Source organism: Muscardinus avellanarius (assembly GCF_963383645.1).
Source record: "Muscardinus avellanarius genome assembly, chromosome: 3".
NCBI lineage: Eukaryota > Metazoa > Chordata > Mammalia > Rodentia > Gliridae > Muscardinus > Muscardinus avellanarius.
The window spans coordinates 7,745,357-7,768,033 of NC_137788.1; the positions used below are offsets into that span (position 1 = coordinate 7,745,357).

A 22,677-nucleotide genomic window follows, 5' to 3' on the forward strand; every position below is an offset into this window, starting at 1 on the left:
CCCTCTTTTCTCCAAGTTTCCTCGGCTGTCAGTCTCTTGCAGACCTTCCGCCTGTCCCACACTGCTCTCCCGGGCACGCTGCTTCAGGTCTTTCCTTACTAGCACTCGCAGTTTTGATTCTTCCTTCTGAGTCGAGGGCCCCACTCTGCAAATGCCATTCCTGCCGTCCATGTGCTCAGGTCTCCTCTGTGCCTGGAGAGACCTCGCAGGGTGCCGGGCATTAGTGCCTCTTCAGTGTGGCACGAGGCCCCTTTGGTGTCTGCTGAAGCGCTTCTGCTCAGTTCCCTCCCCATCTCCTCAGGCCTCCCATTTCTTGGCAGAAAACCTCTCCCCCTGAGTTCCCCTTTTCTCTACTTAAGCACTTCTTTGCCCTCTTTCTTCCAGTCCGAGGAGAAGGTTGCTGCCCTGACCTCGGCGCATCCCTGGCCTGTGTTCTGTAGTCACTGCCTGTGATCTTCAGGGACTTGCTGTTGCTCCTCTTTCCCCTCACTGCTCAGCACGCCAGCCACAGTTCCCTCAAGACCCTGTCTGTCTCTTCTGCCTGGAACATTCTTCCTCTGACACCTGCTCTGGTAGCCCTTTGCTTTCATCTCGCCACTGAACGGGCAGGCCTACCCTGACCTTGTTTATGCGCCTGCACAGCAATCCCTCAGTCTTTGCTGTCCTCCCCGACATAATGCTAATTGCATTCTCTGCAGTTTATTATTTTACTGTCCCCTCCCCCTACGAGAACCCAAGCACCTCTGTCAGTAGGATATTGGATACTTATTATGTGTTTTTTTTCATTGATCTCAGAAACTCCATATTACATTGTAGGAACCCCACACGGAGCCATTGAGTAAAGCATATTACAAGAAAAAAAGGAAGCAGGCTGAGGGAGAGGGCCCCTCCATTCCCGCTGCCTCCTCCTGCTCTCCTGTCAGGCTGTCAGTGGGGTGCAGCCCCGCTCTTCCATCCCAGCCTCCCCACGCCTGCTCTGATGCCGCTCTTGTTTCCAGCCTCTGTTGGAGCAGGCGCACGTCATGGCCCCAGTGCTGGGCAGGCTGCTCTCCCCTCGCGCTGTGGCTGCTGCTTTGCTGTGGGATTGGCTTCAGTCTCTTGGGACTCCTGGTTTTCTGGGCACTATCACAACTGTCCAAGTCATTGAACACAAACTTTTGTCAAACTTTTGACGGCTTGCTGCGTTGTTATTGTTTTTAGGAACTAGATCTTGGGCTGTATAACATTTGTAGTGTTAATATAAATAGTTGGAGCCAGGCATGGTGGGAGGCTGAGACAGGAGGGTTGCAGGTTGGAAGCCAGCCCCAGAAACTTAGAGAGGCCCTATTTACAAATAAAAATGGAACTATGGTGTAGCTCAGAGGTGGAATGTCTTTGGGTTCAATTCCAGTAACATACACACACAAAATATATACATATATACGCATATATGCATATAGAGAGAGTTGGAACAGTCTACTATGGGAAATATTTATAATTTATACTACTTATTCTTCTAGGAAGGAATAGAACAACATACTACAGATGCTATATATATATATATATATATATATATATATATATATATATACATACATACATACAGTAAAGCTGTTAAAATATTAGAAGCAAAAATTTATGTAACAAGAGGAAAAAGCTGGTTGTGATGGCACACACCTATAATCCTAGTACTTAGGATGCTGAGACACAAGGATCACAGACAGGGTTTTTTGTTTTTTGCCATACTGGGGATTGAACCTGAGGCATTCTACCTCTGGCCTACACCCCAGCCCTATTTTATTTTTTATTTTCAAACAGGGTCTCGCTAAATTGCATAGGGTCTCTCTAAGTTGCTGGGGCTGGTTTTGAACCTGTGATCTTACTATCTCAGCCTCCCAAATACTGGGATTACAGATGTGTGCCACTATACCCTGCTAGGATCTCAGTTTTTAGGACAGCCTCAGCAATTTAGTGAGACCCTGTTTCAAAACAAAACAGAAGATGCTGGGCGTAGTGGTGCATGCCTATAATTCCAGTACTGGGGAGGCTGAGACAGTTGGATCGCAGGTTCAAGACCAGCCTCGGCAATTTAGTGAGCCTCTCTCGGCAACCTATTGAGACCCTGTTTCCAAACAGAAAATAAAAAGGGCCAGGAGCTGGGCGTGGTGGCACACACTTGTAATCTCAGCATTTGGGAGGCTGAGACCGGAGGATCATGGTTCTCAGACAGCCTCAGCTACTTAGTGAGGCACTCTGCAACTTAGTGAGACCCTGTTTCAGAATAAAGAATAAAAAATAGGGCAGGGGGTGTAGCTCAGAGGCTGATAGCCCCTGGGTTCCATCCCCAGACCTGCTCCCCTCCAAAAAAAAGGCAAGGGGTATAGCTGTGAGGTAGAATACCCCCTGTTTGATCCCCAGTATCTAACACACACATGTGTGCACACACAGAGGAAAGAGTAAAAATACAATTGGCATAGAGTCAGTGTAGTTTAGTTTTTTTTTCTTTTCTCTTTTGTGGTAGTAGGGATAGAACCCAAAGGTGCTCGACCACTGAGCTATATCCAAAGGCTTGTTTTTGTTTTATTTATTTATTTATTTATTTATTTATTTATTGGTGGTACTGGGGTTCCTGGAAGCCCTTCTACCTCCGGGCTACACTCCCAGACCTATTTTATATTTTTTAAAATTTGGAAACAGGGTCTCTTAAGCCTCGAGCCTGCGCGATCCTCCTGTCTCCACCTCCCAAGCGCAGGGATTACAAGCGTTCGCCACCACGCCCAGCGTTTTTGTTTTGTTTAGGTAGTGAGGATTGAGCCTAGGGACAGTCTACCTTTGAGCTTCACCACCAGCCCTATCATTTATTTATTTATTTATTTATTTATTTATTTATTTATACTAGGAATGGAACTCAGGGGCTTTCTACCTCTGGGCTACACTCCCAGACCTTTTTTTATATTTTTTTTCTTTGGAAACAGGGTCTAAGTTGCTGAGAGCCTCACTAAGTAGCTGAGGCTGGCTTTAAACTTGTTTCATCCTCCTGTCTCAGCCTCCCAAATACTTAAGTGCCACCATGACCCTTCCTTCCTTCCTTCTTTCCTTCCTTCTTTCCTTCCTTCCTTCCTTCCTTCCTTCCTTTTTTTGGTGGTACAGGGGGTGGAACCCAGAGGCTTTCTGCTTCGGCGATACTCCCAGACCTATTTTATATTTATTTGGAAACGGTCTCACTAAGTTGCTGAGAGCCTCACTAAGTAGCTAAGGCTGGCTTTGAACCTGTGCGATCCTCCTGTCTCAGCCTCCCAAGCGCGGGGATTACAAGTGTGGGTGCGTGTGCCACCAGGCCTGGCTCAAAGATCCTTTAAAAGAGTAATGGATCTGCTTTCTAAACTGAGTACACAACATTAAAATGTAACTAAACAAGCTGGCTTGGTGGTGCATAATTGTAACCCAGTACTTGGGAGGCTGAGACAGGAGGATGAGGTTCGCAGCCAGCCTCAGCTACTTAAGTCCTCCATAATTTAGGGACACCCTATTTATGATAAAAAATAGGACTGGGGGTGTAACTCAGAGGTAGAATGTCCCTGAGTTCAATTCCCAGGACTGCAAAATAAATAAAATGTATTACTAAACATGTGTCTTTTCTATGAGAAAACTCATATGGTTCAGGTATGTAACTTTAATGAAGATTAATCCGAGTGTGTCAGTAGAAAACTCATTACTCAATCCTAGGGAGAGCCTGCAATACCTGTATTCTTTGTAGTCATCTAAAAGAAAACATACCTATTAAACTTTGGATACCGGTTTATCATGTAGCCAGGTTATTTCCCTGTTGACACATGGAAGCATCTGACCTGCATTCTTGTCCAAGTGGTGAGCTCTCACTCAGGCATATAGCTTCAGAGGTATGGTCAGGAACAGGTTTCAGAAAGAACCTTGATAAACATGAACTAACTTTTGGGGGGGGGTACTGGGAATGTAACCCAGGGGCATTCTACCTCTGAGCTACAGCCCCCCTTTTTTTTTTTTGTGGTACTGGGGATGGAACCTTGGGCATTCTATCTCTGAGCAACACCTCCAGCCCTATTTTTTATTTTTTTTATTTTTTTAGTGGTACTGGGGTTCCTGGAAGCCCTTCTACCTCTGGGCTACACTCCCAGGCCTATTATATATATACTTTTTAAAATTTGGAAATGGTCTCTTAAGCCAGCGCGGCTGGCTTCGAATCTGCGCCATCCTCCTGTCTCCGCCTCCCAAGCGCGGGGATTACAAGCGTGCCCACCACGCCCGGCTTTATTCTTTATTTTGAAACAGGGTCTCACTGAGTTGCAGAAAGCCTTACTAGTAGCTGAGGCTGTTTTCAAACTGCGATCCTCCTGTCTCAGTTTCCCAAATGCTGGGATTATAAGCGTGTGCCACCACACCCGTGCTATGAATTATCTTTTGATTGAAACTTACCATCCCATATCTGAGCTAAATTTATTTTAGCCTGGTCATTTGCAGGAGTGAGTATTGTCATTCTTTTTATTTCTTTCGTACTAAAGCTTGAACCCAGGTGTACTCTACCTCTGAGCTACACCCCCAGTTCTTTTTATTTATTTATTTTCGGTACTGGGGATGGAACTCATGAGTATTTTACCTTTGAGCTATACCCTCAGCCCTATAATATATATATATATATATATATTGTGTGTGTGTGTGGTACTGGGGGTGGAGCTCAGGGCTTTCTACCTCTAGGCTATACTCCCAGACCTATTTTATACTTTATTTGAAAACAGGGTCTCACTAAGTTGCTGAGAGCCTCACTAAGTAGCCGAGGCTGGCTTGAACCTGTGCGATCCTCCTATCTCAGCCTCCCAAGCACTGGGATTACAAGTGTGCACCACCATGCCCGGCTTTACTTTTTATTTGGAAACAGGCTCACTAAATTGTGGAGGGCCTCACTAAGTTTTGGAGGCTGGCTTTAAATCTGTGATTCTCTGTCGCAGCCTCCCAAGCACTGGGAGTAAAGGCGTGCACCACCATGCCCGATTTGTCATTCACTTTGACTTTAGAGGAAAGTCCGTGGGATTCTGAGATTTTTTTATTTTTATGATACCTGAGATTGAAGCCAGGGACGTTTTGGCTCTGAGCTACACCCCTAGCCCTACTTTATTTTTTTATTTTGAAACAGTCTCACTAAGTTACAGAGGGCCTCACTAAATTGCTGAGGTTGATTGTGAATCTGGGATCCTTCTGTCTCAGAGTCCCAAGTACTAGTATTACAGGTATGTGCCACCATGCCCATCTGGATATTGGAATTTGAGTGTGGGAGAGGAGTCCCAGTGGGTCTGACCAAAAAAAAAAAAAAAAGAAAAGAAAAAGAAAAAGAAAAAGCAGCTGGTCATCAGAAGTAGTTAACTTACTAGAGATTAGTATTACAAACTTTGGAGTTGGCTCCATTTAAAAAATTTAAGGCAAGAGCATCCCGAGTCCAAGCCGGGTCTGAGCAACGCTAGGAGACCCTGTCTCAGAACAAACAGGGCTGAGGATAAGAGTGCCTGCCTGCCGTGTGCCAGGCCCTGTGTCCACCCCAGTACCTGCCCACAAGCGACTTTCATTTGAGAATAGTTTAAGCCCTGGCCTTAGGAGCTGTTGCCCCCCCCCCCCCTTCATTCTTTCTTTGTACTGGGACTGAACCCAGGGACATTCTACTCGAGCTACATCCCCTGCCCTGTTTTTTATTCTTTATTTGGAAACAGGGTCTCCCTAAGATGCAGAGGGCCTCACTAAGTAGCTGAGGCTGTCTGCGAACCTTGACCCTCCGGTCTCAGCCTCGGGAATGCTGGGATTACAAGCATGTGCCACCACCCTGGCTTTTATTCTTTATTTTGAAACAGAGTTTCATCACATTGTGGAGGGCCTCACTAAGTAGCTGAGGCTTGACTGCTAACCTGCATTCCTCCTGTCTGGAGCTGTTGTTTTTCCATCCATCTCTTGGTTTATAAGAATAAAATCATGTCACCAGTGAAAAGGAGGATACCTATCTCCTAATTGCAGTGGCAGGAGAACATGCCTGACAAATCTAAAAGTCTTACCAGGTTATTTTAGGTAGTGGTTAAGATAAGTGGGGGGCCTGGCTGAGCCTGTTTAGCTCCACTGGAGATTGAAAGTCTGATCTGTCGGGAAGCTGTTCTGTGTAGCTCGATTCTTGGCATTGAGTTAAAATGCTGAGAGAAGCTTTTCTAACATGTGATCCATTTTGAACTTTCACAGCACGGCCCACAGCTGATTTTTATCCGTGAAGTCAATGATCCAGACTAGACAGGTGTGTACACACACACACACACACACACACACACACACACTCTTTTAAAAGTTAGGATTGCCATGGTCATGGTGAAGTATTAGGTCCTAAAACCTGTTTGGTTCTTATGGAAAGTATTAGATGGAGAAATGGAAAAATGTTACATGAGAAGGAGTTTTTCAGAGAATTATAGTAAAAGGGGCTCTCTAGCAGTAGAAATGTATTATTTTGTGTGCAGTACTGGGGATTAAAGCAGAGGCCGCACACTTGCTAGGCAGAGCTACATCCATAACCTTTTCTTAATTTTATTTGGGAAAGACTCTTGCTAATCTCACAGGCTGGCCTCCAACTAGCATCCTCTGTCGCAGTTTCCCAAGTCCCTGGGATTCCGGGGATGCACCACCATGCTTGGCTAGAGGTTTGGTTTTGGATACCTATTTATTTATTTAGCAGTACTGTCAATGGAACCCAGGGGCATTTTACCTCTGAGCTATACCCTCAGCCCTAGTTTTTAGTCTTTTTATTTAAAAAATTTATATATATTTATTTATTATCATTATTATTATTTTTGTGTGTGTGTGGTACTGGGGGTGGAACCCAGGGGCTTTTCTACTTCTGGGCTATACTCCCAGACCTATTTTATATGTTATTTGGAAATAGGGTCCCACTAAGTTGCTGAGAGCCTCACTAAGTAGCTGAGGCTGGCTTTGAACCTGTGTGGTCCTCCTGTCTCAGCCTCCCAAGTACTGGAATTACAAGTATGTGCCACCATGCCTGGGAGTCTTTTTAATTTTGAAACAGTGTCTCACTGAGTTGCACAGGGCCTTACTAAGTAGCTGAGGCTGTCCATGAACCTGCCATCCTCCTGTCTCAGCCTCCCAGTATTGAGATTATGAGTGTGTGCTACCACACCTGGCTCTATTCTTTATAATTAGTTTCTTAAAGTGGACCTGGGCGTGGTGGCGCACTCTTGTAATCCCAGCATTTGGGAAGCTGAGACAGGAGGATTGCAGTTTGAAGACAGCCTCAGCTATTTAAGACCCTTTGCAACAGTGAAACCCTGTTTCAAAAGAATAAAAAATAGGACTGGAGGTGTAGCTTGGACGTAGAATGCCCCCTGGGTTCCATCCCTAGTACCACCATGTCAGAGCACCTTGTCAGAGGCCTATACTGGTACTCAGAGGCTGGAGGCGGATTAAAAATTTGAGACTAGCCTCAGTAATTCAGGGAGACCCTGTCTCAAAATAGTAACCTGTATGCAGGTGTGGTAGCATGTGCTTGTAATCCCAGTACTTGGGATAAGAGACTGGATCGTAGGTTCAAGTCCAGCTTCTCCAATTTAGCAAGATCTTGTTATAAAATAAAAAATAAGAGCTGGGCATAGTGGCACACGCTTGTAATCCCAGCATTCAGGAGGCTGAGACAGGAGGATCACACCTCAGCTACTTAGTGAGGCCCTTTGCAACTCCATGAGACCCTGTTTCAAAATAAAGAATACAGCTGGGAATGGTATTGTATGCTTGTAATCCCCGCGCTTGGGAGGCTGAGACAGGAGGATGGTGCAGGTTCAAAGCCAGCGCCAGCTGGCTTAAGAGACCCTGTTTCCAAATAAAATATAAAATAGGTCTGAGAGTGTAGCCTGGAAGTAGAAGGCCCCTGGGTTCCATCCCCAGTACCACCACCAATAAAATAAATAAATAAATAAATAAATAAATAAATAAATAAAATAGAAATAAAAAATAATAAATAAAATTGCACTGGGGATGTAGCTCAAATGTGGAATGCCTCTGGGTTCAATTCCCCAACCCCCCCCCCCCTTTATGGTACTGGGGGTGGAACCCAGGGGCTTTTCTACCTCTGGGTTATACTCCCAGACCTATTTTATACTTTATTTGGAGATAGGGTCTCAGTAATTTGCTGAGAGCCTCACTAAGTAGTTGAGGCTGACTTTGAACCTGTGCAATCCTCCTGTCTCAGCCTCCCAAGCGTGCAACACCACGCCCGACTCTCCCCACCCCCACATTTTAAAGGAGAAAGAACGATAAACATTAATCTCTGTTTTAGGAATATAATTCTGGCTTTTTTTTTAATAGAAAAGAGATTACAAAATAAACCAGCCAAAAAACTAGTATTTTATTTATTTATTAATTTTTTTGGTGGTGGTACTGGGGTTGCTGGAAGCCCTTCTACCTCTAGGCTACACTCCCAGACCTATTTTTATATTTTTATTTGGAAACAGGATCTCTTAAGACAGCGCAGCTGGCTTTGAACCTGCGCGATCCTCCTGTCTCCACCTCCCAAGCATGGGAGTTACAAGTGTGCACCACCACGCCCGGCTTAGTATTTTATTCTTGTTCAGTGACTTTTAAGTGTGGCACTGAGGATCGAATCCGGGGGCATTCTACCTCCAAGCTGCGCCCTCAGCCTTAATTAATTAATTAATTATTTGGTGGTACTGAGAATGGAACCCAGGGGCCTTCTACCTCCGGGCTACACTCCCAGACCTATTTTATATTTTTGAAACAGGGTCTCTTACGCCAGCGCGGCTGGCTTCGAACCTGCGCGATCCTCCTGTCTCCTCCTCCTGTCTCCGTCTCCCAAGCGCAGGGATTACAAGCGTGCGCCACCACGCCCGGCTTTGAGGCTGGCTTTGAACCTGCATGATCCTCCTGTCTCAGCCTCCCAAGCATAGGGATTACAAGCGTGCGCCAAAAGCCCGGCCTTAATTTAATAATTTTTTTATTTTTTTGCGGTACCGGGGATGGAACCCAGGGGCATTGTACCTCTGAGCCACACCCCCAGCCCTATTTTTATTTTTTATTTTGAAACAGGGTCTCACTGAGCTGCAAAGGGCCTCACTAAGTAGCTGAGGCTGTCTGCAAACCATGATCCTCCTATCTCAGCCTCCCGAGTGCTGGCGTTACAAGCATGTGCCATCACGCCTGGTTTATTTTTTATTTTGCAGTAGGATCTTGAATCTGGGTGTGGTGGTGCACGCTTGTAATCCCAGCTTTTGGGAGGCCGAGACAGGTTCGCAGACAGCCTCAGCTACTACTTAGTGAGGCCCTCTTCAGCTCAGTGAGACCGTTTCAAAATAAAGACTAAAAAATAGGGATAGGAGTGTAGCTAGGAGGTAGAATACTTCTGGGTTCCATTCCCAGTACCGCAAATAAAGAAAAGAAAAGAAAAAGAAAATGAAATGGAATCTCGCTAGGTGGTTGAGAGTCTCCCTACTTGCTGAGTCTGTCCTCAAACCCGCTGTCCTCCTGTCTTAGCCTCCTGAGTACTAGGTTACAGGTGTGGGCCTGCACGCCTGGCCTGTTTATTCACTTTACTGAAGGATCCACTTGTCATCTCCCTAGATTCCAGATAAGCAATGGCATCTCTGGGAGCATGGAGGAATTCTGCTAGAATAAAGTTACTCAAGCAAGAGTTAGCGGAGACATAACCTGAATGAAGCAGACCTGAATGTGTCTTGTCCCTTTAAGGTTTATGAATGCTTCTGGAATTTTTGTCCGTTCCACTGCCTTAATGCTTCTAACTGTATGTCATAAAGAAGGAACAGTCCAGAACTGAGGCCGGGTAAGTGGTTCAGTAACCTACGCTTACTTTTCCTGCCTTTCTTTTCTGGCTCTCAGAGCTTGAAAATTGTATTTCTATGCTAATTAGTAAGAAGCGCACCCTTGTAATCTCAGCACTTGGGAGGCTGAGACAGGAGGATCGTGGTTCACAGCCAGCTTCAGCTACTTTAGTGAGGCTCTCAGCAGCTTAGTGAGATCCTGTTTCAAAATAAAGAATAAAAAGTAGGGCTGGGCGTGTGGTTCGGAGGTGGAACGCCCCTGGTCTGCAGCCAGCCTCACTAAGTAGCTGAGGCTGTCCACGAACCGCACTGCAATCCTCCTGTCTCAGCCTCCCAAACGCTGGGATTACAAACGAATGCTGGGATTACAAGCATGCGCCATCACGCCCAGCTATACACAGTAACTTTCTAACCAGTGCTTGGGAGGCTGAGACAGGAGGATCGCACAGGTTCACAGCCAGCCTCAGCTACTGAGTGAGGCTCTAGCTACTTAGTGAGACCCTGTTTCCAAATAAAGTATAAAATAGGTCTGGGAGTATAGCCTGGAGGTAGAAAAGTTCCTGGGTTCCACCCCCAGTACCACAAAAAACAAACAAACAAAACTAAGTCCACTTAAGGAAAGTTTTCAATGACTGTACAAAATTTAACTCATTTGGTGAATGGTTGCCTTTTTAAAGTGTGTGTGTGTGTGTGTTCAGGTTGTTGTGGGAAAGTGACTTAAAATGTATATATTGCTTCCAAACAGAGTAGTTTTTTGGTAGAAAGGAATTTGAATTAATTTTTTTTTGTGTGTATGTGTGGTACTGGGGATTGAACCCAGGGCATTCTACCACCGATTTGCCTCCCCAGCCCCATTTTTTTTTTCTTTATTTTGAAACAGGGTTTCACTAAGTTGCTGGCCGAGAACCCTGATCCTCCTGTCTCAGCCTCCCAAGTACTGGGATTGTAAGGGTGCACCACCACGCTTGGCTTTGAATTAATCTTTTCTTACTGGTGATATCTTTTTTGAAACAACTTATGTTTTTTATTAGTACCGTGTAAATATGGGTCCATTGATAGTAACTAGGAATTCAGTAACAACAAAATCAACTACTGTATTCAAGCTTTCCTGTTGTAGGGATTATAAAACGACCAAGATTGTATTCTTGTCTTCAGGAAATTAAAAATCTATAGCAGGAACAACAACAACAACAACAACAACAACAACAACAAACCCCAAACATCTGTAGCAGGAACAAAAAACAGAAGACTACTCTGCCAGGGATAGAGTCGGTGAAGTGAGAAGTTTTGAACAGCGAAGCAGTTGCATTTAGTCGGGGCGTGGGGGTCTGTGGGGGTCCGTGAAGGCTTCAGAGATGCGGCACCGGGGGTGGTCCTGGGGACGAAGTTGGATTTTGGAAAGGGCAGGCGTGGAGGAAGGAGCTCTGGAGATGAGACTGTGGACCGGAGAGCCGAGCCATCGGTCTTGGCTTGTGGGTAGGTGGGTGCGCAGAGGAAGGGAGCGCGCAGGACATGTTCTGGAAAGCTCTCTGGTGGGTGGTGGTTAGGGAATGTGGGTGGAAGGTAGTGTTTTGTGGGCTTGAAAAATTAGGTGGTTTATGTTGCAGAGCAGTTTGAATGGCAGTGTGGGGAGGTCAGTCACTGACAGGGGACACTGGGTTTTTACATGAAGATGACAGGAATAGACATGCACTTTAGATAGATGAATCTGGCAGTACTGTATAGACGAGTAGGGAAAAAGGGACTGGGCCGGCCGTGGCGGCGCACGCTTGTGATCCCCGCGCTTGGGAGGTGGAGACAGGAGGAAAGCGCAGGTTTGAAGTCAGCTGCGCTGGGTTAAGAGACCCTGTTTCCAAAAAAAATATAAAATAGGTCTGAGAGTGTAGCCCGGAGGTAGAAGGGCTTCCAGGAACCCCAGTACCACACACACAAAAAAGGGAATAAGCGCAGTGTGAATGGGCAGAGGGAGGAGAGTGCATGTGGTACGAAAGCCTCAAGCCTTGGGCGAGAAGTCTTGAAGGTCTGCGGGTGGGGTAGAAGTGGAAGAGATTTCAAGATAGAGGCCATGTCACTTGTCCACTGATTGATTGATTGATTGTTTGCGATACCGGGGATGGAATCCGACGGGCGTTCTGCCTCCACGCGACACCCCCAGCCCTATTTTTATTTTATTTTACTTATTTATTTTTTTTGCGGGTCTGGAGATGGAACATAGAGGCATTCAACCTCCAAGCTACACCCCCTGCCCAATTATTTATTCTTTATTTTGAAACAGGGTCTCACTGAGTTGCAGAGGGCTCACTAAGTAGCTGAGGCTGTCCGCGAACCGCGATCCTCCAGTCTCAGCCTCCCAAATGCTGGGATTATAAGCGTGCGCCACCACGCCCAGCTTATTTTATTTTTTATTTTGAAACAGGATCTCACTGAGTTGTGAAGGGCCTCACTAAGTAGCTGAGGCTGGCCACGAATCACTATCCTCCTGTCTCAGCCTCCTGAATGCTGGGATTATAAGCGTATGCCACCACGTCTGGCTTGGCCCCTGATTTAGATGGATAGAGAAAGCAAGGTTTAAACTTTTTTTTTTATTGTAGTATTAGGAGCTGAGCCTAGGAGCATTCTACCTCTTAGCTATACCCCCAGCTCGTTTTTATTTCTTATATGGAAACAGGGTCTCAGTAGGTTGCTGAGAGCCTCCATAAGTTACTGACTTCAAACCTTTTGATCCTGCTGTCTCAGCCTCCCAAGTACTGGGATTACAAGTGTGTTTCACCACACCTGGCTTTTCTTCTTTTATTTTGAAACAGGGTCTCAGCGGGACCTGGTGGCACATGGTTGTAGTGCTTGGGAGGCTGAGACAGGAGGATGATGGGTTCATGGTCAGCTTCAGCTACTTAGTGAATCCCTGATTCAAAATAAAGAATAAAAAATAGGGCCAGAGCCGGGCATGGTGGCGCATGCTTGTAATCCCCAGGCTTGGGAGGCAGAGACAGGAGGATCGCGCTGGTTCGGAGCCAGTCTCGCTGGCTTAAGAGACCCTGTTTTCACATAAAGTTAAAAAATAGGTCTGGGAGTGTAGCCCATGGGAGTGTAGCCTGGAGGTAAAAGGGCTTCCAGGAACCCCAGTACCACCAAAAAAAAAAAAAAAATAGGGCCAGAGGTGGAATCCTCTGGGTTCAATCCCCAGTGCTGGGGGCAGGGGAAGAGAGAAAGACACAGGATCCCACCAGGTTGCGGAGGCTGGCGGTGAACCTGCGAGCCTCCCGCCTCCGCCTCCCACGCACTGGGATCACAGGCACGTACACCGCACGCCGCTTGCTTCTGTCCTTTGACAGGATCTCATTCATCTTTGACAGAATTTTGCTTCCGTGCACACCAAAATGTTCCGGGATTTTCTTGAAATTTCTTGTCTAGACTTGAATTAGCCATTTTTTCCCAAGGAGCCCCATTTTAAACATTTTTGAAGGAATTGGATGTCGCTTTGAGAAGCAACAAAGAGTGGTGTGAGAGAGAATGCAGGCGTGGAAAGTGCAAGCAGGCTCCGCGTGTTTGGGCTGTGCTTGCTGCTGGGAACGCCATTGACTCCAGGAGTGTTTGGGTGGGCATTTTGGAAGAGTTGAGGAGGCAGCGTGGAGACCCACAAGCCCACTGGGGGCTGCGCGTGCACAGAGAGGAAGCTTTGCCAGAGCATAGGAGGGCCGCGGCTGTGGTCCCGATCTGGTAAGCACTGGGGTGAGGTTTTGCTCACTGAAGCATTCTTAGCACGGGCAGTCATGCTTAGAAAGTCTAGTCTTGTTACAGGTTAGCAGTGGTTCTGGTTAGGGATCTGCAACAATCTTTGGAAAAACATCCACCACAAATTGCCTCCCACTATACCAGGGCACTATCCTAAAACGTTTGAATTATAGACGTGGGACAGTGGGGCTCCTTTGCTTCTGTAAGAGTGTGTGTGTGTGTGTGTGTGTGTGTGTGTGTGTGTGTGTGTGGTGTGCTGGGATTGAACCTAGAGGCCTTCTGCCACTGAGCTACTTCCAGCCAGATTTGATTTATTTGAAAACAGGGTCTCTAAGTTGATGCAAGCCTCACTCAGTAGCTGAGGCTGGCTTTGAACCCGCGATCCTCCTGTCTCAGCCTCCCAAGTGCTGGGATTGCAGGTGTGCGCCACCATGCGCGGCTGTGATTCTGTTTTTGTGGAGCTTTGTTAAAGGAATGCCGAATCAAAGAAAGGCCCATTTGCTGAGCGTTGCAGACGTGGTGAGGACCTGGGTTGGGGAGGCAGTGAGAGTGGGAGGACGGAGGGATGGAACAATGCAAGTTGCGGTCTGAGAGGGGCCTGTGAGGTTTCTCATGAATAACGTTAACATAAGGATCCCCAGAGAAGGGAGTGAAGATGACTAGACCAGCACTGGGGTCGCAGGTGTGCACCACCACCACACACAAGACAGGAGATGCTCACGGCGTGAGAGACAGACAGTAGACACGTCCCCAAAATAAGTACTTGAAATAGCGATGCTGCTATTAAGAAAATAAGAGCCGGGCGTGGTGGGCATGCTTGTCATCCCAGCATTTGGGAGGCTGAGACTGGAGGATCACGGTTCGCGGACAGCCTCAGCTACTTAGTGAGGCCCTCTGCAACTCAGTGAGACCTGGTTTCAAAGTAAAGAATAAAAATAGGGCAGGGGGTGCAGCTCGGAGGTCGAACACTGGGTTCTATCCCCACACCCACCAAAAAAAGAAAAAAAGAAAAGAAAAAAAGAAAAGAAAAAAAAAAGAAAGGAAATAAGAGCCAGGTCCGGGCGTGGTGGCTCTTTTGTAATCCCAGTGCTTGGGAGGCTGAGACAGGAGGATCACACAGGTTCAAAGCCAGCCCCAGCTACAAAGTGAGGCTCTCAGCAACTTAGTGAGACTGTTTCCAAATAAAGTATAAAATAGGTCTGGGAGTGTAGCCTGGAGGTAGAAAGCCTCTGAGTTCCACCCCCAGTACCACCAAAAAAAAAACCAAAAAAAATCCCCCCAAAACAAATAAAAATAGGGATGGGGTGTAGCTCAGAGGTAGAATGCTCCTGAATTCACTCCTCAGTACTACCCCCCCTCAAAAAAAAAATAGAAGAGAAAATAAGGTAGAAGACAGATGTGGTGGTTCATGCTTGTAATTCCAGTGTTTGGGAGGCTGAGACCAGAGAATCACAAGTTCAAGGACAGCCTCAGCAAATAGACTCACCAACCCAGCAAGACTTTGTTTCAAAATAAGGCTGAGAATGTAGCTCAGAGGTTCAGTCCCCAGTTCAGTCCCTGAGTTCAGTCCCCAGTCCCCCCACCCCATCCTCAGTGACATGCACCCTGCACACAGACACACACATGACGGAAAAGAAACATTTCCTAATCCAGCAACTCTGGAGGCTGAGGCAGGAGGGCTGGGAAGCCTGCCCGGGCAGCTTAGCAAGACCAGTCTTCATAAAGAAGCCTCAGTGATAGAATGGCCCGGGACTTAATCCCCAGTACCACAAACAGAAAATAAGTAGGGTAATCAGGTAAAGAGTGCATTGGGGTTTATTCTTTTTTCCCTATTTTTATTTTCTTTCCTTTCCCAGGGGAAAGCATTAATATCATTGGGCCACTGAGAGTTAGAATTTCTAATCTCTACTTAATTGTGTAGAAAATATTGGTCAGATTTAAATGCCGTTGGGTTCTCTGCTACCTGGACGCCTGCCTTTCTTTTTTAGCCTTTTTGGTTCTTACCAAGATGTTTATGTATTAAATATAGTATAAATTTCATCCTGACTAGAAAGGGAAGTTGTTGATTGTGGAAATTATATGCCTGTATATTTTTTGCAGAATACTGTTGGTCTTGTTCTTTTGGAAGGGAAACTGTCCCCAGAAAGTGTTCACATTTTTCCTGTGGCTTCTTTCAGCTGTGAGATGACTTGATTATTTATTTATTTATTTATTTATTTATTTATTTATTTATTTCTGGTACCGGGAATGGAACCCAAGGGCAAAAACTTCCGAGCTATACTCCCAGCTCTATTTTTTAAAATAATTTTTATTTTTAATTTTTAAATTTTTATTTATTTATTTATTTTTGGTGGTACTGGGGTTCCTGGAAACCCTTCTACCTCCGGGCTGCACTCCCAGACCTATTTTTACATTTTTCTTTGGAAACAGGGTCTCCTAAGCCAGCGCGCGCGGCTGGCTTTGAACCTGCGCGATCCTCCTGTCTCTGCCTCCCAAGCGCGGGGATTACAAGCGTGCGCCACCACGCCCGGCTTTTTTAAAAATTCTTAATATTGAATCGGTCTCACTGAATTGCAAAGAGCCTCACTAAGTAGCTGAGACTGTCTGGGAACCTCTATCCTCCTGTCTCAGCCTCCCAAACACTGGGATTACAAGTGTGCGCCACCACGCCCGACTCTTTTGCAGGGTTTTTAAAATGAATAAATTCAGAGACTTTTAGGATGTGAGGAAAAGATAATTTTTTTTTTTTTTTTTTGTGCTGGGAGTTGAACCCAGGGGCATTCTGTCTCCAAGCTATATCTCTAGCCCTATTTTATTTTCTGTTTTGAAACAGGGTCTCACTAAGTTGCACAGGGCCTTACTAAGTAGCCAGGGCTGGCTTCAGACTTGGAATTGATCCTCCTGTCCCAGCCTCCCCAAGTACTGGGATTACAAGCGTCCACCACCATGCCCAGCTATTTCAGTCTTTAATGTTTGATAATTTACTGTTGGAAATGTAAGATTAACATGGGAGGAAGGGGATGGAGGAGGTGTTTAGAAATGGAACATATAGAACTAAAATAGTAGCTCCTATGCTTAAATTAATGTGCATTTCTTTTAATTCTGTCTTGTATGGAACTTTTTTCTTTTTAAAGGACACTAGAGTATAACTTCAAAGAAGATTCGACTCTGTTTCTGGACCGCACATACAGCAGAAGGCCGTCAGCATGTCGGGGGCCTCAGTGAAGGTGGCTGTCCGCGTGAGGCCCTTCAACTCTCGAGAGACCAGCAAGGAGTCCAAGTGCATCATTCAGATGCAGGGCAACTCCACCAGTGAGTGCACCTCCCTTTCCACCAGTCGTACGTCTCGCAGCCCTCCGAGAGGCTTTTGACAAAACAAGTATAGATGGCACAGTTACTCTTTACATTTAAGAAACCATGACTAATTTAACTAGTGCTGATGCTTACTGGGTTGACATCTTAATGACATTAAGAGTGTAACCAGCGATTTTTGCTAAATCCAGTCATAAAATGCCTATTAGAGCTTTCAGTCACTTTTTTCTTTCTTGGTTTTAAACAACACTTGACTTTGGTAAGGATGGTATTAAAACTTATTTAGTATCTTAAAGTGATTGAAACTGTATAACTGTGACAGAGTAAACTTGCAAATTAATATTGATGTGACAGTCATTGCTTTGTGTGTTGTGTCTTTATAGAATTTTGGGTGAAAAATTAAGCTTGTTTCTTTCATACTTACACTACTAAATTATTTGATATGGGTCTGCAGGCAAATTATTATTTAAACATGGAGGTAGGCTCTTTTATCTTTAAATCTAACTGTGTGTAGAGCACAGTCATTAATTTTCTTTCAGAGACGTTAATTCTGAAGTAAACATTCCGGCTCCAATTGTGGGCCGTTTGTCAGTGTTCTGTGTAGAGGAGTCTGCTGTGGGGAACGTTTGTTCCACAAAAGGCCAGCTAGGTATTGTACAGATTTCAGAGTAGTCCATATACAAATTTGAACATCTCATTATTAACTCTCTTTTCTGAACTTGACAGATAGGGCTTGCAGCAATCTGTTTTGGTGTTTTGTTTGTTTGTTTGTTTGTTTGTTTCCGGTACTGGGGATGGAACCCAGGTGCATTCTACCTCCGAGCTACACCCCCAGCCCTATTTCTTATTTTATTTATTTATTTATTTATTTTTGTTTTTTATTTTTTTGGTGGTACTGGGGGTGGAACCCGGGGGCTTTCTACTTCCGGGCTATACTCCCAGACCCATTTTTTTAAAAAAATATTTTATTTGGAAACAGAGTCTCACTAAGTTGCTGAGAGCCTCACTAAGTAGCTGAGGCTGGCTTCGAACCCGTGCAATCCTCCTGTCAGCCTCCCAAGCACGGGGATTACAAGCGTGCGCCACCACGCCCGGCTTATTCTTTTTTATTTTGTAACAGGGTCTCACTGAGTTGCAAGGACCTCACTAAGTAGCTGAGGCTGTCCACGAACCGCGATCCTCCTGTCTCAGCCTCCCAAATGCTGGGATGACAAGCGTGCGCCACCACGCCCGGCTAATGGCTTGATTTAAAAAAACACACACATTGTGGTTAGATTAAGAGAGCATGAGCATTTGAACATAGAATTGTTGCAAAAAATGAAATTAATATGCTGTAGACAAATGGTTACTACATTAACAGGCAGTGATGTGGAAAGCTGGCCTGGACCGCTGATCATGAGGGTCACGGCTGATTGCAGATGGAATACAGTGGAGTGTTCCTGTCATAAGGTCTCCTGTGAAAAAGTAGGAAACTGTAGAGTACTTTAGGGAGCGTGCAGAGCCTGGAAACTGAGTCGTAGCCGTTTTACTTTAGTACTTTCTGATCTGGGAGGAAATATTTTTCCTGGCAGAGATAAATGTTACTGCCTTGCCGTTTCGGAGGCCGAGTGCATACAAATGGCTTTGCTCAACAGTACCCATTATGTTCAGAGTTGCACAGTGTTTATTGTCCAGTTACTTTGTAAAAAGAGACACAAAGCAGAGATGATTTAATCGCTGACATTTATGATTAGATTACATATGTAAGTTTGGAGACAGTAAACCTAGATAGTTTCCTCAGAATAGCAGTAAGTCTATAAAGCTGGTTTTCACTTGTGACTGAGATACACTCCACTGGGTGACAGGTGAAACCAAACCACTTTGCTTTGTCTTAACTCTAGGTCGTCTCTGGCCCTTTGGCAAATCGAATTCATTTAATAATCTTCCTTTGCCCGTGTTCTTTTCCCCCCATTGTTTAATCTTTGTGTGTGTGTGTGTGTGTGTGTGTGTGTGTGTGTGTGTGTGTGTATGTGTGTGTTTAATCTTAGTGTGTGTGTGCATGTGCGAGTGTGTCTTTGGCTCTTTCATTTATACGTGTGCACCTGTCAGCCAATGCTGCACAAGGGATGACTGCGTGTCCACTGATGAGAATTTGGGATGGACTTGGGGCAAGGACAGATGGAGATCTGGAAGGAAGCCTTTAGGAAGGCAAATCTTGAGCCGGCGCGGTGGCCACGCTTGTCATCCCTGCGCCTGGGAGGCGGAGGCAGGAGCACCGCACAGGCTCGAAGCTTAAGAGACCCTGTTTCCAAATAAAAAATATAAAATAGGTCTGGGAGTGGAGCCCAGAGGGAGGTAGAAGGCTTCCATCCCCAGTACCACCAAAAAAAAAGGAAAGGCAAGTCTTTAAATTTGCTTTTTTTAGCATAAATTTAAATTTTCTTTTTCTTTCCTTTTTAGGTGGTACTATGTAATCAACAAAAGACCTTGACGCACTAGGCAACTGTACTTTTTTTTCTTTTTCAGTTTGAACTCAGGGACATTCTACCTCTGACCTAGAACCCCAGGTTTTTTTTATTCTTTGTTTTGTAACAGGGTCTCACTAAGTTGCAGAGGGCCTCACTAAGTAGCTGTGGCTGACTGTAAATCTGTATCCTCCCGTTTTAGCCTTCCCAGCACTGGAATTATAAACTTGTGCCACCACCCTTGGCCAAGCATGCTGTTTTCGAGCTACATCCCCAAGCCTTTTTTATTTTATGTTGAGACAGGGTCTCACCAAGTTGCTCAGGCTGATCTTTAACTAGCCATCCTCCTGCCTCAGCCTTCAGGTGTTTACCGCAACACGTGACTATCTTAATTATTCTTGCAAATAAAGATATTGTGTGCCCATGTTGTTCATACCAGGGAATGGAGCATATCCTAACCATAGCACACAAGTTTCTGCTCACAGACTGCCTACTCTGAAACCTTCGAGCCAGGTTTTTGCTCCTTTCTTTACCAAAGAGGAGTATCTACTTTAAAGTCCCATATCCACTGAGTACTCATTTACGAGAACATAAGAAAGTAAGCACCAGAGGAAGATGAAGAGGTTAAGGTGAAGAGTAAGATGAGGAGGTCAGTATTGAAATTAGGTTGGGTACCAGTGACAGTAAACTTTTTTTTTTTTTGGTCCTGGAGGTTGAACCCAGAGGCGTTCTTATTTTATTTTTTATTTGGAAACAGTCTAGCTTATTGTGAGTCTTACTAAATTGCAGAAACAGTCTGGAGCCTGTCAGTACTGGGATTACAGGCAGGGACAGACATTCCCAGCAACAGTGAACTTTTTTTTTTTTTTTTTTTTTTTAAATATAACAGTTTTTCAGTGGTAAGGACTTAGAATTCAACAAGGCAGTGGGGTCCGTGTATGTTTTGGGATGGTGGTAAGTAAAAATAAAGGTGCTTCTGCAATGATGTTGTATTTACTCAACTGGAGTTGGTTAAAGTCCGTTTGAACAGGTTGACAAGGGGAGGTCCAGGTCCTGGTCCAGGTCCTGCGCTGTCATTGAGTGGTCTTCTCTTCCTTCGGGGAGGTTGGCTGGAACTGATGGCAGTGTCTCAGCAGTGTTAGAGTTTGGGAACACTGATTCTCAAGGTCACCCATCTTTGGCACTGGACTGTTTACTGGCCACCGACTTTGCCAGAGCCTGTTCCATAATGACCCTTCCTCTGCCCCCTTTCAGTTTTTTGTTTTCTGGTTTTTTTGGTTGTACTAGAGATTGAACCCAGGAACATTCTACCTTTGAACTGCACACCCCCAGCCTTATATTTATTTTATTTATTCATTTATTTATTTATTTATTTATTTATTTATTTATTTTGCAATATTAGAGATGGAACCTAGGGGCATTCTATCTCCAAGCTACAGCCAGTCTTTTTTTTTTGGCAGTACTAGGAATGGAAGCCAGGAGCATTGTACCCCAAGGAACATCCCCAGACCCCCTTTTTGTTGTTTTGCGGGTCTGGGGATAAAACCCAGGGGCATTTGACCTCTGAGCTACACCCCCTGCCCTGTTTTTCATTATTTTGAAACAGGGTCTCACTAAGTTATAGAGGACTTCACTAAGTAGCTGAGGCTGTCTGTGAACCGTGATCCTCCGGTCTCAGCCTCCCGAATGCTGAGATTATAAGTGTGTGCCACCATGCCTGGCTTTTACATTTTTTTATTCTTTATTTTGAAATAGAGTCTCACTGAGTTGCAGAGGGTCTCACTAAGTAGCTGAGGCTGTCTGCAAACTGCAGTCCTCCTGTCTCAGCCTCCCAAATACTGGGATTACAAGCATGAGCCACCATACCCAGCTTTATTTTTATACTTGAAATAGGATCTCCTTAGGTTGATGAGATTCTCACTAATTTCTGAGATTGTCCTTGAACCTGTGATCCTTCTATTTCAGCCTCCCGAGTATTGAGATTATAGGCCTGTGCCACCGTGTTCAGCATTTGTTTGTTAGTTTGTTTGTTTATTCCTGGTACTGGGATGGAACCCAGGGACATTCTACCTTCAACCTAAACCCCCAGCCCTGTTTTTTTTTTTTTTTTTTTTTTGGTGGTACTGGGGTTCCTGGAAGCCCTTCTACCTCCAGGCTACACTCCCAGACCTATTTTATACTTTATTTATTTTTGGAAACAGGGTCTCTTAAGCCAGCTGTGGCTGCCTTTGAACCTGTGCGATCCTCCTGTCTCTGCCTCCCAAGCATGGGGATTACAAGCGTGCACCACCACGCCCGGCCCTCCAGGCTACACTCCCAGACCTATTTTATACTTTATTTATTTTTGGAAACAGGGTATCTATCTATCTATCTATCTATCTATCTATCTATCTATCTATCTATCTATCTATCTATGGGGTACTGGAGATTGAGCCCAGGGGCATTCTACCTTCAAGCTATACTCCCAGCCCTATTTTTTATTCTTTATTATGAAACAGGGTCTCACTGAGTTTCAAAGGGCCTCACTAAGTAGCTGAGGCTGGCTGTGAACCTGTGACCCTTCTGTCTCCATCTCCCAAGTAATGGGATTACAAGGGTGCGCCACCACGCCCGGCCTGGCTCAGTTTTTGATATAGCATTTGCCTTACCTTCCTGTGTACTCAAAATATACTTTGTCTTTTCTTTTATACATACATACATACATACATACATACATACATACATATATATAAAATTTGTGCATTGTAGTCAAACATCACAATGGAATACAAGACTTGTGAGGATATACCAGCACACATCATCCAATTAGCTTTTATCCAGTCCCCATCCCATTCCCTCCCCCTCCCTCGACCCCATGCTTGATTGGTGACTAATTGATACATTTGTTTACATACATCATGAGTTTTAATGAGGTTCCATCCTCCCCCTCCCATCCCCTCTGATTGGTCCCCTAGTTGCTCCTCCGTAGGGCCCTTTCTTCAACTAGATCTCCTCTTACTACATACTGTCTTTTGTTCCGCATCGGCACAGTTCTGTTTTGTACTTTATGTTCTCATGGCATGATTGCTAAGCTGACATTCTAGAATTTGCCTCTGCATTTAAGTTGTTTATTCTACTTGGATAAAGTTTGTGGTCATAAAGAAGGGCATTATATTGTGCCCATTTGAGAATAAGATGGCAGGTATATTTCTTTTTGCTTTCCACCATGAAAAACATTTGTTGCAGGCTGGGCATGGTGGCGCGCGCTTGTCATCCCAGCATTTGGGAGGCAGAGACCGGAGGATCGCAGTTTGTGGACAGCTTTAGCTACTTAGTGAGGCCCTTTGCAACTCAGTGAGACCCTGTTTCAA

At 45.1% G+C, this 22,677-nt stretch overlaps 1 protein-coding gene across 3 annotated transcripts in view; it reads left to right on the forward strand.

Annotated features, from left to right (window-relative positions):
* Positions 1 to 16,777: 16,777 nt before the first annotated feature.
* The window catches only part of KIF1B (kinesin family member 1B), a gene marked incomplete at both ends in the record, with an annotated part of 150,533 nt that continues 144,633 nt past the window's right edge, over positions 16,778 to 22,677 (forward strand). For all 3 annotated transcript variants that reach the window (XM_080692231.1, XM_080692232.1, XM_080692233.1), the window contains one exon: positions 16,778 to 16,883. In XM_080692231.1, coding sequence (XP_080548357.1) covers positions 16,778 to 16,883 — 106 coding nt within the window. The remainder of the gene's footprint in view (positions 16,884 to 22,677) is intronic.